Source organism: Oryza brachyantha, chromosome 2 (genome assembly GCF_000231095.2).
Source record: "Oryza brachyantha chromosome 2, ObraRS2, whole genome shotgun sequence".
NCBI lineage: Eukaryota > Viridiplantae > Streptophyta > Magnoliopsida > Poales > Poaceae > Oryza > Oryza brachyantha.
Window position 1 is genome coordinate 6,588,155 of NC_023164.2, and position 15,179 is coordinate 6,603,333.

At 37.6% G+C, this 15,179-nt stretch overlaps 1 protein-coding gene across 1 annotated transcript; it reads left to right on the forward strand.

Moving 5' to 3' along the window:
* Window positions 1-9,345: 9,345 nt before the first annotated feature.
* Window positions 9,346-13,135, forward strand: LOC102713160 (abscisic acid receptor PYL3). Its single transcript, XM_006647064.3, has 3 exons — window positions 9,346-9,723; window positions 11,161-11,376; window positions 12,653-13,135. The coding sequence occupies exons 1-3, from the start codon at window positions 9,544-9,546 to the stop codon at window positions 12,866-12,868; spliced, it is 612 nt and encodes a 203-aa protein (XP_006647127.1). The 5' UTR covers window positions 9,346-9,543; the 3' UTR covers window positions 12,869-13,135.
* Window positions 13,136-15,179: the final 2,044 nt, after the last annotated feature.

Sequence of the window (15,179 nt, forward strand, 5' to 3'; positions counted from 1 at the left end):
TACGTTGTCGATCAATGGTTCTCCAAGAAATTTGTTATGTATGTGTAACGGTCATGCTAATTGCTATATATGCCAATGTACGTACATGTGCCACTCGGAAAGACTGTCGTGCGGATGTAAATATGCCTCCTATAATACACGCTCATAGAAGTAAAAAAAAAAAAATCAATGCGAAATCTCGACACAGTAAAATCCTAGTCCAAGCTTATTGACCAATATTTGAACGTTGATAGGCGAAGTATACACTAAGGGCAGCTTAAGTGTTTATTCACCGGAATGAAGCTAAAGTCTGCCACGTACTAATAGCGCTAATTTATTCTTTTCTTTCTAATGTACTAGCACCATCCGGCAGGAACCACGAGTAATAAGGAAGTTCATTTCACTTATTCACCCCTCCCATCTATCCTCGCAGGCAGGTAGACCAGAAGCAGACAAATACTTTTCTAACTCTTAGCTTGGGTGTTAAATGTCACAACGGTGCCAAAAGGTTACTAACTTAGCACCATCCCTCCTACGTATAGCATCTTAGCTGGTTCTCTCTCTCCTCCTAACACCCTCTTAGAACTAACGCCGGAGTTGCCCTAAGGACCTCACCACCATACTACCGATGCTTCCCCGATACTATTTGTTTTAAATACATGAAATGTTATTTTTCATATGGTTACTGAAACTTCCCTTAAAACACATGTATAATTCTTCGAGCACTTGGAATGACCAATATTTAATGGGTAACCATGTGGCAATAACTTTGGTAACCACTGAGTAGGTTTGGGATTAGCCTGTATATATATCACTGAGCAATACTCTATCCATCTCACAAACAATCCACTTTTCAAGCAAAGAGACATTTGCATTAGAGTTTTGGAAATTACGAGATATTTGTATAGGAGTTTGAGAAAGTCTTGCACAAATATATTGGCATTTAAAAATCCTATGTGAATTTCTCTTTTTTTTTTGTCCATACATATGTGTGAGACATGTTAAAAATAAAGTCATTTGAGACAGAGGTAGTAGTTTACAGTCACAGTTAAGTCACAGTTAGTATACTTGTAAGACTTTTTTAGGTTTCAAACCCTAATTAACAAGGAAATAGCTTTTATGTGGTAGTGCTGAGGATAAAACAAATTAAATCTACAAATTAAAGTATATATTTTTATTATATTCCGGGGAAGATACAATCTCCACATGTTGCATGCTGACCCCTTTAATAATAATTGTAGCAATATATTCTTTTTGCAGTGCTTTGCATAGAATTTTGGGTGAAGGTGAAGTCCATTAATGAAACGTACGTGAGGGGATCATTTGCATGGTTGGCTCTACGACCAGTCTCAATGCAGAGTTTCATGGCATAGTTAGCAAGAGTATAAACTAGATAACCGGGCCAGATGATTGTAAACTAGGACATGGATGCTGCACCAATACAAAAGCTTTAGTCGATGACTCATTGCAAGGCTAGGACTTCAAAGCAAATTAAGCCTTCAAGGACAAGATGGCATCTAACACGTCGTCATTACCCGATAACTATAGATCTTGGGTTCCACCCTGAAGTCCCATGGAGCACCTTCACAACACCTTCAAGAGGAAAAACGATGCCACAAAGCATTGTCATCGTAGGGCTTTTGCCGACAGCTGTACATTATGCAGCACCAACACAATTATCGACAAGAATCAACAAAAGCAGAATCCAATAGCATAGGGTCATCGACAATCTTGGGCGTAGTCAATCTATGAGTGGTCAGCAATGGCCCATCTTTACCATGCTCCGCCAGGTGTGTCATCCACGCCGATCTCCACGAGCTTGAGGAAAAGAAGGCCTGCCTCTCCGCCACCATCCTTTCAGCCTCCAGTCGACAGCATGCTCGAGCTTCAAACGAGGGAGAGAGTTAGGAAGGGAGGGGGTGGGGGTGGTGGCGTTGCTGATGGACTTGTATGTTATCCTACCTGGTGACCATTCTATTCCTAGCCTAGGAGATAGCTCCACCGTTAAAATCCATACCTATTTTAAGTAACGGAACATCGCAATATAATAACAACTATTTCTAACAAGCTCAAAGTACTGAAAACATTTCCTTTTCTTGGGAGTCCTAGCTAGCTAGGTAGGACCTAGGATATACAACCATGGCTAGTTAGATCAGCCTTGAGGCAGGCAATGCAACGGGATGTTGCCTCAACTGAAGTGGATAAAGCTGCAGTAGGGTGGTTGCTACCTGAAATTGCCCAAGCAGATGCTAGCTTATTTCATAATGTAAAATGTTTGATTTTTTTATGGTAACGATTGACCATTCGTATTATTCAAAAATTTATTACAAATATAAAAAATAACAAGTCGTATTTAAAGTTCAAAGTAAGTCACAAGCAAAATAAATGATATTTCCATGATTTTTTAAATGAGACAAATGGTCAAATATTATGACAAAAAAAATCAAACATATTAACGGAGGGAGTAGCTACCTAGTGCAACAAATTAACCACATGTATGCATCCATGCATAACTATACATATGGACATTGTTGGATTTTCTGATGCATCACGGTCACATGCAAGCATGTCTGTCTGTTGCAACCGAGTGAGGATAAGTGAAAGTGGCTTCACAGGGCCCAGGGGACAAGATAAGCTTCTTAATTTGTACGTTTCTCACACAGCGTTTGATTCTATCTATTTCTAATAAACTTCATATGTTTGAACCAGGAATTGGTAGAATTTTTTTGGGGTGACTCATATCGACAAATTGAGTTGTACAAATATTCTTCCTTGATGGTTAAATTAATTATCACTTTGCACCAAGGGGTGTACAACTTAGCGAGTAGGCACCAACTAATTCTTAGTCGGTTGTCACAAAGAAGCTATTTTCTCCGTTTCACGTCGTAAGATTTTATATTATTTTTGCTAGATTTATGTGGATATTAATAAATCTAAACATACGTCCAAATAATTAATATATATTGATTTATAGATGAATATAGACCTATCCAAAACATCTTACATATGAAACATAAGGAGTAGTAAAAGAAAAAAAAAAGAAAATTATTCATCCTAAAATGTATTTCGTGGAACATTGATGAATGAAATTTGCTGACCATCCAAAAAGGATCCAGATTTTGCGGGCCAAACAATGGATCCAACATGATTAATACGTACTTCCCTCATCAAATATGTTGGAAAAGGGAATTTAAGTACTCCTTCCATCATGAAAATTTTAGTACACATGTATGTTGGTTAATTAATTGCCAAGTGAACTGCTGTTAATGACGATTATAACTAAGATGGTTTTGTTTTATGTGTGCATTAAGCATGATATATATAATTTCATCACGATCGATAGGGATGTGATGGAGATGTGAAATGATGTATAGCTAGTAACACTATTAATTACATCTTGAAAATGGCATCGTACTTGTGTTTTTGTCGTTACTTCCCTGACTCGTAAAAAACTGGCACTTTCTGTATGGCAAAAATGAAGATATTTATTCCCGCAATAAAACCATATTATGAAAACTTTATTGTACATATGGCAGGAATATTGCTTTCATCATCAACTGTACCATCCAGTGCAACCATTATATCCTTTTAAGAGGTCATTTTCCTTTAAAAATGCTTAGAGAATTAACTGATTTTATTTTTTAATAGTTATAATTTGTCTTTTAGAGAAAAATACCATCAAAAGTTCTACCAAAATTCAAGCTAATTAATTATTAAGAATCGACAAAGTCATAGTTTCAATTATTTTTATTAAGAACAGTGTATAAACATGATGCAAACCTTGTTTTAAACAAGAGAAAAAAAAATCAAACATGTCATTTTCAAGTATTGATGTAACTCCATGGTGAAGTTTTTGTCATTACCAATTGATGGGCGAAGATCATCATTGCAATTTTGCTAACTATGAATACATTATCGAGTGACATTTGACATGTCATACAATCATACGAGGTATATACATGTTCATAGTACGTCCTACCACGTGCATTTGTGCTTTCAAGCAAAGCTTTTACGCATATCAAATGTTTGTTTCCCCATTTTAATATATATCACTTAGGGTGGTTCTTTGCAACCACCATTAATGTTCTCAACATACTTGTTTTGGTGAGATTAAAGATGACTTCCATGTTAATATATATCTGTTCTCCTATTGTTACAACTACCCCTGTCCCCAAGAATAAGAGGGGGAGAAAAAAAAGGCTAAAGTTATTTTGGCTAGCATGGTTATTTTGTGGGAACCTCAAAGTTTGATTAACTAGAAAGTAATAAATTTATGTAGTAGTTATATACTCACTCCGTCCTATATTATAAGACACAACTACCACTAACACAAAGATAAAGAAATGATTATAATCACCTCCTCTCGTATAGATTACCTAGGTCTTAGGTGAATGCATGAGGTTGGATGTTTTTATGGTGAAAATTTTGAAATAAATCAAATTTAGAAAAAAGATATGCATTATTTAATACATGTTTGCATACACGTCTTATATTATAGGACAAAGAAAAAATAGTTATGTGTTATATTATAGGATGAAGAGAGTATATTCTACTCCCGCCGTTCCACTAATGAATCTAGAAACATATACAAAACATATACATTAATATATGGATAAATCCAGGCAAACTTAAAAAGTATTATAATATGGAATAGAAAGAATAACTTTTTTAAAAATACAATATATAAAATTACCACTTCTAGAATTTAGCACCAAGCTAGGCAACCGGTAACTAAGTTTTTCTTTTCTAGTGTGTTGCATTAGTTTTGAATTAATTTTCAAAAAAATTAAATTGCGTCTCATTTCTGGTTACATCTATAACAGAATAATCAATTCCAACCCTCTAGAAAAATTTCATTTACATGGTTGCATTTTATTTAGAAAATAGAGGGAGTCATTATCACTAAATTTACATGTGTTGAATTTGTATGAAGGTGTTGCTTTCGGATCAGACCTGCCATATTTGTCCCGAGTAGAAAATTACTAGTGGTAGTGGGGCCCACAAGAGTATGCTGCAGCCAATCAGGCTCCACCACGTCGGCGTCGCCCTTCCAGTGGCCATGGTATTGCTTTGCTTAGCTAGCTACACGCCAAAAATGGATTACTGTGTAAATGTAGCAGAAGATGAGGGGCATAACGATGAAATTAATTATATATATGTACTAATCAACTATCAGCAGTATAGAGCTATCCTGGCCTTGCGCTGGGCCCACCACTGACATGATTCGTTTTGCATTTCAACCACTTAATTAATTTGCATTTTAACCTTGGAGGGAAAATGATTTTCTGTATTTTTCGCAATTAATTTTAAGCCACTAGGTACTAAGTGTTGCTATCCAAAATTTGAGCAGTGAAACGTTCAATTTCAATGGCTAAGGGTCCATTTGAAACAAAGGAAAAGTATATAAATTTTAGAGAATTTGTATCCCATGGGAAGTGATTCTATGAGGTTGTTTGAAACAGAAGATTGAAACCTACCGATTCCTTTAAAATTCTCATGGAATAGGTTCTTAGAGCAATTCTAAAGGAAAATAAACATGATGATGTCTCCCTTCATGTTTTCTCATTCCTATTTTGTAGGTGTTTATCAAACAAATGCCAACTTTGAAACTTTATAGCATATCGACATTCCGTAGGAAACCAACGAACATAAATTATATTCCTACATTGTTCCTATTCATGTGTTTAATTCCACAACACTACATTTTCAAAGTGCGCTAAAAATTGTATGGCTATATTTGTTGTGAAATGTGTCACGGTAATATTGTAGATCACATTAATAAATAATTCGATTCTATTTGTATATAAAAAATAGAGGGAGCATACATATGGATAAGTTTCAGTGTATGTGTATTCTAAGCGTGTCTTCTATAAATCCCAAATACTCCCTGCAATCATTATTAAATGATGTTTAGGACATAAAAATATAACTATATTTAATTCAATCTCGTAGTTGTAAACGTCATATATTAAAAACTGGAGGTAGTATCTAGTTTGAGATGGGAAAAGGGAGGAGGGTGTTAGCAATAATACCAGTAAAAGATGTGTCCTGGAAGGAGAGAAGAGTGTTTAAATATGTTTGACCAATACCTTCACATAAAAATAAAGGTGAAAAGCTTGTATTTGTATAAATGGTATTGCACATGGTACCATGTGGTTAGAAGACAAAATTATTGAGAGTTGAAGTTTGAGTAGTTATATTCTGTAATGTTTACACTTCTATTTATTACATTTCCATGATGATATGTATATTGATAGAATGATGTTTCAGACAACTAATTAATCATGATGCAAATTTTAGCTGCATGCATAGAACACAAGACATGTATCTTTATGTTTTTGTATGCTTGATGTCATAATTGTCTAAGACAAGTCTTCAAATACGAAACATTGCTTTAAAATAATATTTTCCATAGCCAAAGTTTTTTTTTTGCACTAATCTAACTAGCTATTTGGATCTAAGCCTAACAACAATTTTGGGTAGAAATTTTAAAAGTTATTTTCTAATGCAAATTAATATTATTTTTAAATATCTTTCCAAAAAAGAAAGGAATTATTTATAAACTACACTTTCGCTAGAATCGTAACTTTTTGAAGCAATTTGCAATTATAAGTGAGTTGTATGAAACTAGATTTAAAGCAGTAGTTCTTTGATATCTTTGTGAAATTCACTCAAAATCTGTCCAACACCAAGCAGGAAATGGGTCAGTGCTTATTGTTTCCAAAATAATGTTCATAAGTAAAAATAAAATCTTGCTCAACTCAAGGTTTGCTGCAAAAGTCAGATCCATTCACAAGCAAAATGCTATGGTGTACGGTTTTTATTGTACGATTATCGTACTCGTACGATCACACAGATGGACAGATGATGTGAGGCACCAAAGCGTATGCTGTAATCGATCAGACGGCGTGAGGGAAGAAGCATGGTGGCTGCTGGACCGTTCTTTGTCGTACGATTTTTAATCGTAAAAGAATCGTAGGCATAGCAACCCTCTATGCACTTGTGCTAGTACTTCACTATGTTTATCCATTTATTTTGTATTTTGCTAGGAGATACTCCAGGATTTGTTATAGGCAAAATTTGCTATAGGGCATCGAGAAAACATGTAATTAGCCAGTGGACACCGTAAGATTACGAATTTATTGTAGGGCATCATAAAAATATGGTAATTAGCTGGTAGACAATTCGTCCATTATTTTATTAATTTTGGAGTAAAAATAACGAGATTGTCCTCGGTGGCCAACCTGTTATGCCGACCAGGTCCGGTCGAACCAGACCCAGTCGGTCTCGGCGCCGCACTATACTCAGACCCTAGCCTACATGGTGACTGAGCATACGGCGGTAGCAGCGACCTAGCTGCGGTGAGGGTGACGGCGAACCGACCACCGAGGGCAATCTCATCATTTTAAAAATTTTTGACTCCGAAATTAATAAAATAATGGCCGGAGTGTTTAACAGCTAATTATCACATTTTTGTGGTGCCCTACAGCAAAATCGTGATCTTCCAGTGTCCACTGGCTAATTACACGTTTTTTCGATGCCCTGTACAAAGTTTGCCGTTGTTATACGGACCGAAAAGCATGAAAAATGCTCGGTTTTTGGAAACCTCTAGGGACTGGTTTGTAAAACCGAGCAGTTTTAGAGTGTTTTACATAATATACCGGTAGTCATTGGTTTCTACCGGGTTTTGCTTAGTTTTTGGCAAACCAATAGGGGATGATTTTCACCTTAATACTATAAACTGAAGCTTTAAACAAAGTATTTCACCAGGAAAAGATTAATAAGCAGGATATAATAGGGAAGAAGAAATTCTAGATTTTTCTTATTTTATATATTCAAGTCAAATTGACCCAACCCAGTGGTTAATGAAGTTTTGAATCTTTTTTCTATTATCCTTTGAAAATTTGTGGGTTTATGCTTGGGCCATACAAGATAAAATTATCATTACTTGAAAGAAAAATTTTGACACGAAATCAAGTCCCCACTACTCCCCTCATTATATCTTTAGCAAAAGCCCGATTTAATTGCATCGTGACGTCCTATTAGTAAACCAATTTAGATCGATTTATCAGATTAGAATATTCTTAATAGGTGTAGAAATCATTTTCATTATCACTGTATAGCTTACATCTCCTGTAGGTGGTCCACGATGAGATAGAATCCATGTCTATAAGATATTTTGGCTTGATCATATCTGTTTTTCAATTTTTTTCTTAACTATTTTATGGTCATCAGAGGTGTTCACTAATAGTAGTTTCATACCACCAACAACATATACCATTTTAGTTCTAATTTATTAGTACTATGCATGCTGCTTTCTTCACTCCGGTTTCACCAACCATATTACCTTATTTTCAGTGAGCACGATTTCTGAATTGCTAAATAATGTATTTTTTATAAAAAGTTTTATAAGAAAGTTGCTTTTAAAGATTATATGAATCCATTTTATAAACTTTTTATAGCTAATAATTAATTAATTATATGCTTATACGCTAGTTATTAGTAATTACCTGTCAAAGAACGCGGCGGCATTTCATGGTACGTATCTCTAGAGGAAAATGGAAAGTGTTGAGCCCATAATTATGAAAAAGTAAACGTAAATAAATACGTGATCCCTTGTATCTACAGGGTTAACCGTGCATAGTAATCTCAGTAAAAGAAATCAAAGGTTAAATTGCACTTGCAAGTGTCACGCTGTAAAGTAACAGAGTCACAAAGTTATTCGAACGTGAGGGTTTATGCGTTTTATTACCTTTCATCAAGAAGAAAAACCAATAAAATTCGTGTACATATTATCGGCTCAAGGTCAAATTTGATCGATCCAATTATTTCATATATATGACGTACAATATATCTTGTATTACATATATTTTCATAAAAACTATAACTCTACAATTGTTATGTCGTCATGTTTATTTAGAGGTATTTAGAAGAGGGGTTCCGAGGTTTCTAGACAAAAATTCGAGCAACTACTCTACTCTAGTCTATCTCCGAAATATGAACTAACCTAAGTTATACTATCTAGCCACTTTTATTCTTTTAGAACTTTTCTAAAGGTAATTGGCTACTTTCATTCCAAGCTAGTATCATTTTTTTTGGGACATTAAGAAGAGAGAGATGAGTCCATGTCCACAGACACCAAACAAAACAAGTAAAAAAAAACAAAAGGCCAAAGAGATAACAATGTCATCATCTCTCATGTCATGGGGGCCACAAACCCATCAATTTCACAAGTCACAAGCCAATAATAATATCCAAAGAGAGAGAAAAAAAAGACAGAGAGAAGGACTAATTTGTAATTTCTAGAAACTTAGAGGGCTCTATATGCAATTGGCCAATCGAATAACAACCACCACACCTGAGCCCTGCGGCCTCACTGGCATCGAGGGGTCGTCGTCGTCGACGCACCAGCGAAGCGAAGCGAACCTCCACTCCTCTCCTCCTCCTCCTCGCCACTTGCGCGCGCGTCTCCGGCCGCGTCCATTGCTGCTGAGCCGAGCGAGGTCGCCGATCGAACGGTCGGTGGGGGTGGGGGTGGGGGTGGTGGTTCTTGAGGTGTCCGGGATGGTGGAGGCCGTGGGAGGAGGAGCCGCGGAGGCGGGGCGGCGATGGCGCCTGGCGGACGAGAGGTGCGACCTGCGCGCGGCGGAGACTGAGTACGTGCGGCGGTTCCACCGCCACGAGCCCTGCGACCACCAGTGCTCCTCCGCCGTCGCCAAGCACATCAAGGCGCCCGTCCACCTGGTGAGACGCAGCCATCTTATCTTCTTCATCGATTTCTTGATCTGTTTAGCCTCGCCGCTCACTTCTCCATCGGGAAAGACGCAGGCTTGGTTAGCTTAAATTTGGGCACGTAAAAAAAAAGCCTTAATTTGGTTGCTTTCTTCCTCTGCTTTTCCCTTCTTTTTTTTCCCCCTCTTGATATCGGCTAATTTCCTTCTGAATAATCGGCTAAATCGATCAAAAACAATTCTTTGTGTGGTTCTCTTGAGCTGCTCTTGGATTCGGCATACCTGCTTGCTTTCTGCTTCGTGGATTTTCTTTGCAAGAAGAATGGTAGCTGATGCATAGACGATTGAACGCGATGATAGATACAAAGGCACACGGATTTTTAATTATCTCCTTTTGTACCCTCGTCTCACGTGGGAAGATGCTTCCCCCACCTCGAGATCCCGGCTAATTTTGGTTTGTGTTTTCTTTTCATGTTCTTGCATTGGTTTCTAGCAATTCATTAACCTCTCTTGGTTGTACCTTTATTCTCTACTGCTAATAAGTAGGAGTGATACACAAAAGAAATGGTGGAGATACTCTTGAGTTGGATTCCCACTCCTTTGGATATCTTTTCTGTGGTTCTCAGAAGATCGGTTGAAATTTAGCTCCTTTTTTGGTTTCTGCAGAATCATGTGATGCCTGTGACACTGAGAGTTAATAAAAATGGTATTAAGTTTTCATTTTGAGTCACTTGCTGGCCGCAGTAATCAGCATATCCTTAAAGGATGCCTCATTCCGGTCCAAACAGTGTTTTTTTTTTCCAAGACAGATCATTGGCACTCTCTAGAGTCTAGCCTCTATTTCCCATTTAGTAGAATTGTGTGTCTCTGATTAAAAGAGCTGTCCTATTCTTCGATCTGTCTTTAATAAACTTTTGCACCATCCTTGCCGGTCTCGGTCTCTTCGGTTAGTTGTCAAAAAGTGTCACGTCGAACGATTGATCGCATGTCGGAAGGGATTTTTAGATATGAATGAAAAACGAATTTCACAGCTCGTCTAAAAACCACAGGATACGAATCTTTTGAGCCTAATTAATTCGTCATTAGGTGGGTTACTGTAGCATTTATGGCTAATCATGACTAATTAGGCTTAAGGAATTCGTCTCACGATTTTTCTATAACTGTGTAATTAGTTTTTATTTTTATCTATGTTTAATGCTCCATTCAAGTGTTTAAAGATTTGATGTTTTTTGAAATTTTTAGGTCTAATAATTTCTGTTTTTCTTTCAACTGTTTATTGACAAGACAGCCTGAACGATCTAGCACAGTTGGGATCTTTAGTACAACATTTAATATCAACTGCCCTGTTTGTTGAATGCTTATTCATTTCTGCAATTTTTTTGCCTCCAATGCACATTTTTTAAAGTCAACCAGACTGCAGCTAATTCAATTTTTGACAACCAACCTGCAGGTTTGGTCTCTGGTGAGGCGTTTCGATCAGCCACAGCTTTTCAAGCCCTTTGTCAGCCGGTGTGAAATGAAAGGGAACGTTGAGATTGGTAGTGTGAGGGAGGTTAATGTTAAGTCTGGGTTGCCTGCCACAAGAAGCACTGAGAGGTTGGAGCTGTTAGATGACAATGAGCACATACTCAGTGTCAGGTTTGTGGGAGGTGATCATAGGCTCAAGGTATGTTTCCATGTAGATTAACTGTTAATCTTGTAGTTACTTTTGCTGTTGCTTGACTGTGGATCAAACATATTAATAGCTGGGGCAATTAGACCATCCTTACATGTGATTATTGTGCTTTTTTTTTAACTTCTCTTTTTTGTTTAGAATTGCAACTTCCCTGATTTCTAAAGGAAGCAGTAGTCGTCTACTCATCTATGCTCTCCAGATTTCTAACCAAAAGCCACATAGTAATCTCTTACTGAACTTAGGATAGGTACTAAATATTTTTTTCAGCTAACTTCTTCATGAATTTTCAGATTTTATTGACTATTAGAGTATTCCTTATCCCTGCTTCTCCTGCTGCATTTTAAATGCCACGACGGTCCAGTTTAGCTATTGATTACTGGAACCTTATCTGGAATCGGTGCTGTTACTTGTGCTACATGACCTGTCATCTTAAACCATTTCACTAAGTTAGTGCCTTGCATAGTCAAACCGTATGCACATGACGGGTTGATTCCACTGATTAGAGTAAAGACTTTCTTGCTTTGAAAAAGGAAAGGGTTTTGCTGGATACAATGTTCCTGGAGTAGCAAACAGAGTACACTTGAAACAATAGACAGGTGTACTTTTGGCATCCTTTCTGCTTCTGCCTTGTTCTGTTGACACCAAGGAACATGCATCCGTATACGCATACAATGATGAGCTTAATCAGTAATTTTGTTAGCACTAGTAGAGTATTAGTAGTGCTCTAGTGCATGCCTCCACCCTGGCCATAATAATGGACCGTGGGGAGATATTTTCTGCTGGTCACTGCTCAGCCTGAATTTCCTGCTAACCTCTTGATGTGCCATTGTCATATCTTCAACGAACTTTTGTCGTCTAACCACAAAACAAGCTATTCGTTGTATTGTATTCCCTTGGCTACATGGACCAACAGCATGGCCCTGACTGGCAGTTCTTTGACCTTACCTGCCGAATTCGTTGCATGAGGATCTGTCACTGGTTTCAGAAAAGAAAAAAAAAAACATAGATGAGAAGAAAAAAAAAAAGAGGATCCGTCACTTGTTTTGGCATGGACTCATGGTCCATTATCCGTTTGCTTTGCTCATCGATGCTGGCAGCACAAAATGGGCTTAGTCACATGCACTGCATCTGGATAATGGAAAACACTTGTCTGAATCCAAGGGGGACAGATTATCTCTGCCTCTTGGTGTCATCCTAAGGACACTGACTTAGTGGTGACTTGTGAGCTGACCTAAATTGATCTTCTTGTCATTTTTTTTCTCCCCAGAATTACTCCTCCATTCTGACCGTCCACCCGGAGGTCATCGACGGCCGGCCGGGGACGCTGGTGATCGAGTCCTTCGTCGTCGACGTCCCAGAGGGTAACACCAAGGACGAGACATGCTACTTCGTGGAGGCCCTGCTGAAGTGCAACCTGAAGTCTCTTGCAGAGGTGTCTGAACGCCTGGTTGTCAAGGACCAAACCGAGCCCCTCGACCGGTGATCGTTTCAAAAGGTTTTCAAGAGCTGTGTTTTCTGTTGCATGCTTAAATTAGAATTGTGCAGAAGTTGCTATTCTCCAATGGAGCCCTTAGGTTCTTCTTCTTGCCTGGTTCATGAGAGACTTGTGAGAGAGAGTGGTGCTACTGCTGTGCTATGTCCAAACAAAAAAAAAATGGAAATATTGTGTCTCCTCTTTGAGCCTCTGTTGCTGTTCTTTTGCACCCTTAATTTGTATGTCACAGGGTACAAAAAAAATATATGTCTGGAATGCTACTGTGTTTAGTAGAGGTGAAGTAAAAAGATTATTAGGACCTTGAGGAGCTGTATGCCAGCCGATTCCAAGGATTGAAGGGCTCTCTGTACTTAGTTTTGCCTTTAGTTTAATTACTACTCTTGTGTAAATTTATTACTTTAGTTCCTACTGCCTTAGCTTGTCCCCTATGGCTAAGAGTTGGGGTCAAAAATATACTCCCTTCCTCCTATAATATAGTTACCTTGGAGTGTGCTGGGAGTGATTAAGGATTAGGGTGCAAAGTCAAAAAATGCTATTCATCATAGTGGATGGGTGTGGGGCCTATTTTGGTTTGGGGTTGTAGTGTTGACCACCAGGGATTGGAGAGGATGTTTTGGAACTGTTCCAAAATTTACCTTTTACATATTTTTGGTAGTTATACATGGAATGAATTTAAACTCTAAGTGACAATTGCAGGGTTGACTCTATTCTTAACACTAACCGCAACTTTGGCCTAATTTTCATTAAGGCAGTTGTACTTGGGACAAATTTCAACTCTAAGGGACAATTGCATGGTTTGACCCTATTCAGAACCCTAACTGTCACTTTGGCTCTATTTCTCATGTTTGCTTATTTGACCATCCTTTTCAAAAATGAAGTGGCCATCTAGCACTATTTTAACCACACCATTAGGAATAAATTTATTAAGTAATAGAAAATTAATTTATAAAAGTAGGATAATAGAAATGCCTCTTGATTTAGAATGGCTGACCTGTCTTGGCCTTGTGCCCTTGATTTAGAAGAGTCTTGAGTTGCTCTAGTGCAACGGGAGGAGCTTCAGTAGTTGGCGACCAAGCACGGAGCTGCCTCCACTTATGGCAGAGGAAGGAGCTTTAGTCGAAGACGCCGGCTGTGAAAGAGAGTGACATGAGTCACCGACTCCGGTGTGGAGGGAGGGGCAACAAGTGCAATCGGAGGGGCTTAAGTTGCTAGCGGACCTTTTCATTGGGTCTCTTCTGCCACAACCTCTGCTTGGCTACGTTCGCGCCGATCTGTACAGTGTCGATCTCCAACTCCCTTTTCTTTCACAATTTATAAAAAATAAATAAAATCTAAGTCAACTTTATCTAAAACCTATCAAATTTATCAAAACTCGTTAAATCTATGTCAAATTTGTTAAACAAGGGTCAAATCAGAAAGGGTATAAATGACATTCTTTTGACGAAGTTAACACCGCTATGTTTATTCCTGGAGTAGTGTCAAATCTGATATTTATTTTTGAAAAAGAGTGTTAAATGAACAAACTTGATAAAACAAGAACAAACAGGTAGTTAAGCTTCAAAATAGTGTGAAATGCGCAATTGCCTCAAACTCTAAAGATAGGATGGAGGGAGCAGTAACTCCTAAGCTTGATCAATTATTTTTAGCTCACTAAATTATAGGTAAGCAAATACTGCTACATCCGTTTTATATTATATTGTAAGACTTTCTAATCTTACCTAAATTCATCAATGGATAAATATATATAATTTATATATATGTCTAGATTCATTAGCATTCATATGAATTTAGTTAAAGCTATAAAGTCTTACATCATGAAACGAAATGAGTAGCTCTTATGCATCTTTTTCAATTATCCCTTTGTCAGTGGCGACAAATCTTAAGTGCTTGGCACAAAAGTCGCCTAGAAGTAATTAACTGCTACAGTGATTACTTGTAATGTGAAAGAGACAGGCGCGATGATAAACGATTAGCAATGCAAAAAAGCTCTCACTTCGAGCTTGACATTAATGAAATCCACAAGAAGTTGGGAAATGGTCGACATCAAGGTGAGAATTACACATGGCTCATCCGGATGTTCTTGTTTAATGTTTAATCATGGCCATCTCATGTGTGGTTTAGTGGTGTAATGCTCTTTACTGGTCATCTCAGTGAGAAGGAAACGTGATATCAAGCCTTTTGGTTATTTCTTTATGCAAGGTCAACTGCTATAAATTATTTTAAGAAGTGATTAATATAGGTAGGCTCTAGCCGATGATAGTTTTATTTACACTATTCCTTTACACATAAATTCTTGCAT

What these genes read in the sequence shown, in the direction of transcription:
- LOC102713160 (XM_006647064.3), top strand. Translation starts at nt 9,544, where the DNA reads ATGGTGGAGGCCGTGGGAGGAGGAGCCGCGGAGGCGGGGCGGCGATGG. An exon ending in TCAAGGCGCCCGTCCACCTG is followed by an intron (nt 9,724 to 11,160) that starts GTGAGACGCAGC and finishes ACCAACCTGCAG; the next exon opens with GTTTGGTCTCTGGTGAGGCG. An exon ending in GAGGTGATCATAGGCTCAAG is followed by an intron (nt 11,377 to 12,652) that starts GTATGTTTCCAT and finishes TTTTCTCCCCAG; the next exon opens with AATTACTCCTCCATTCTGAC.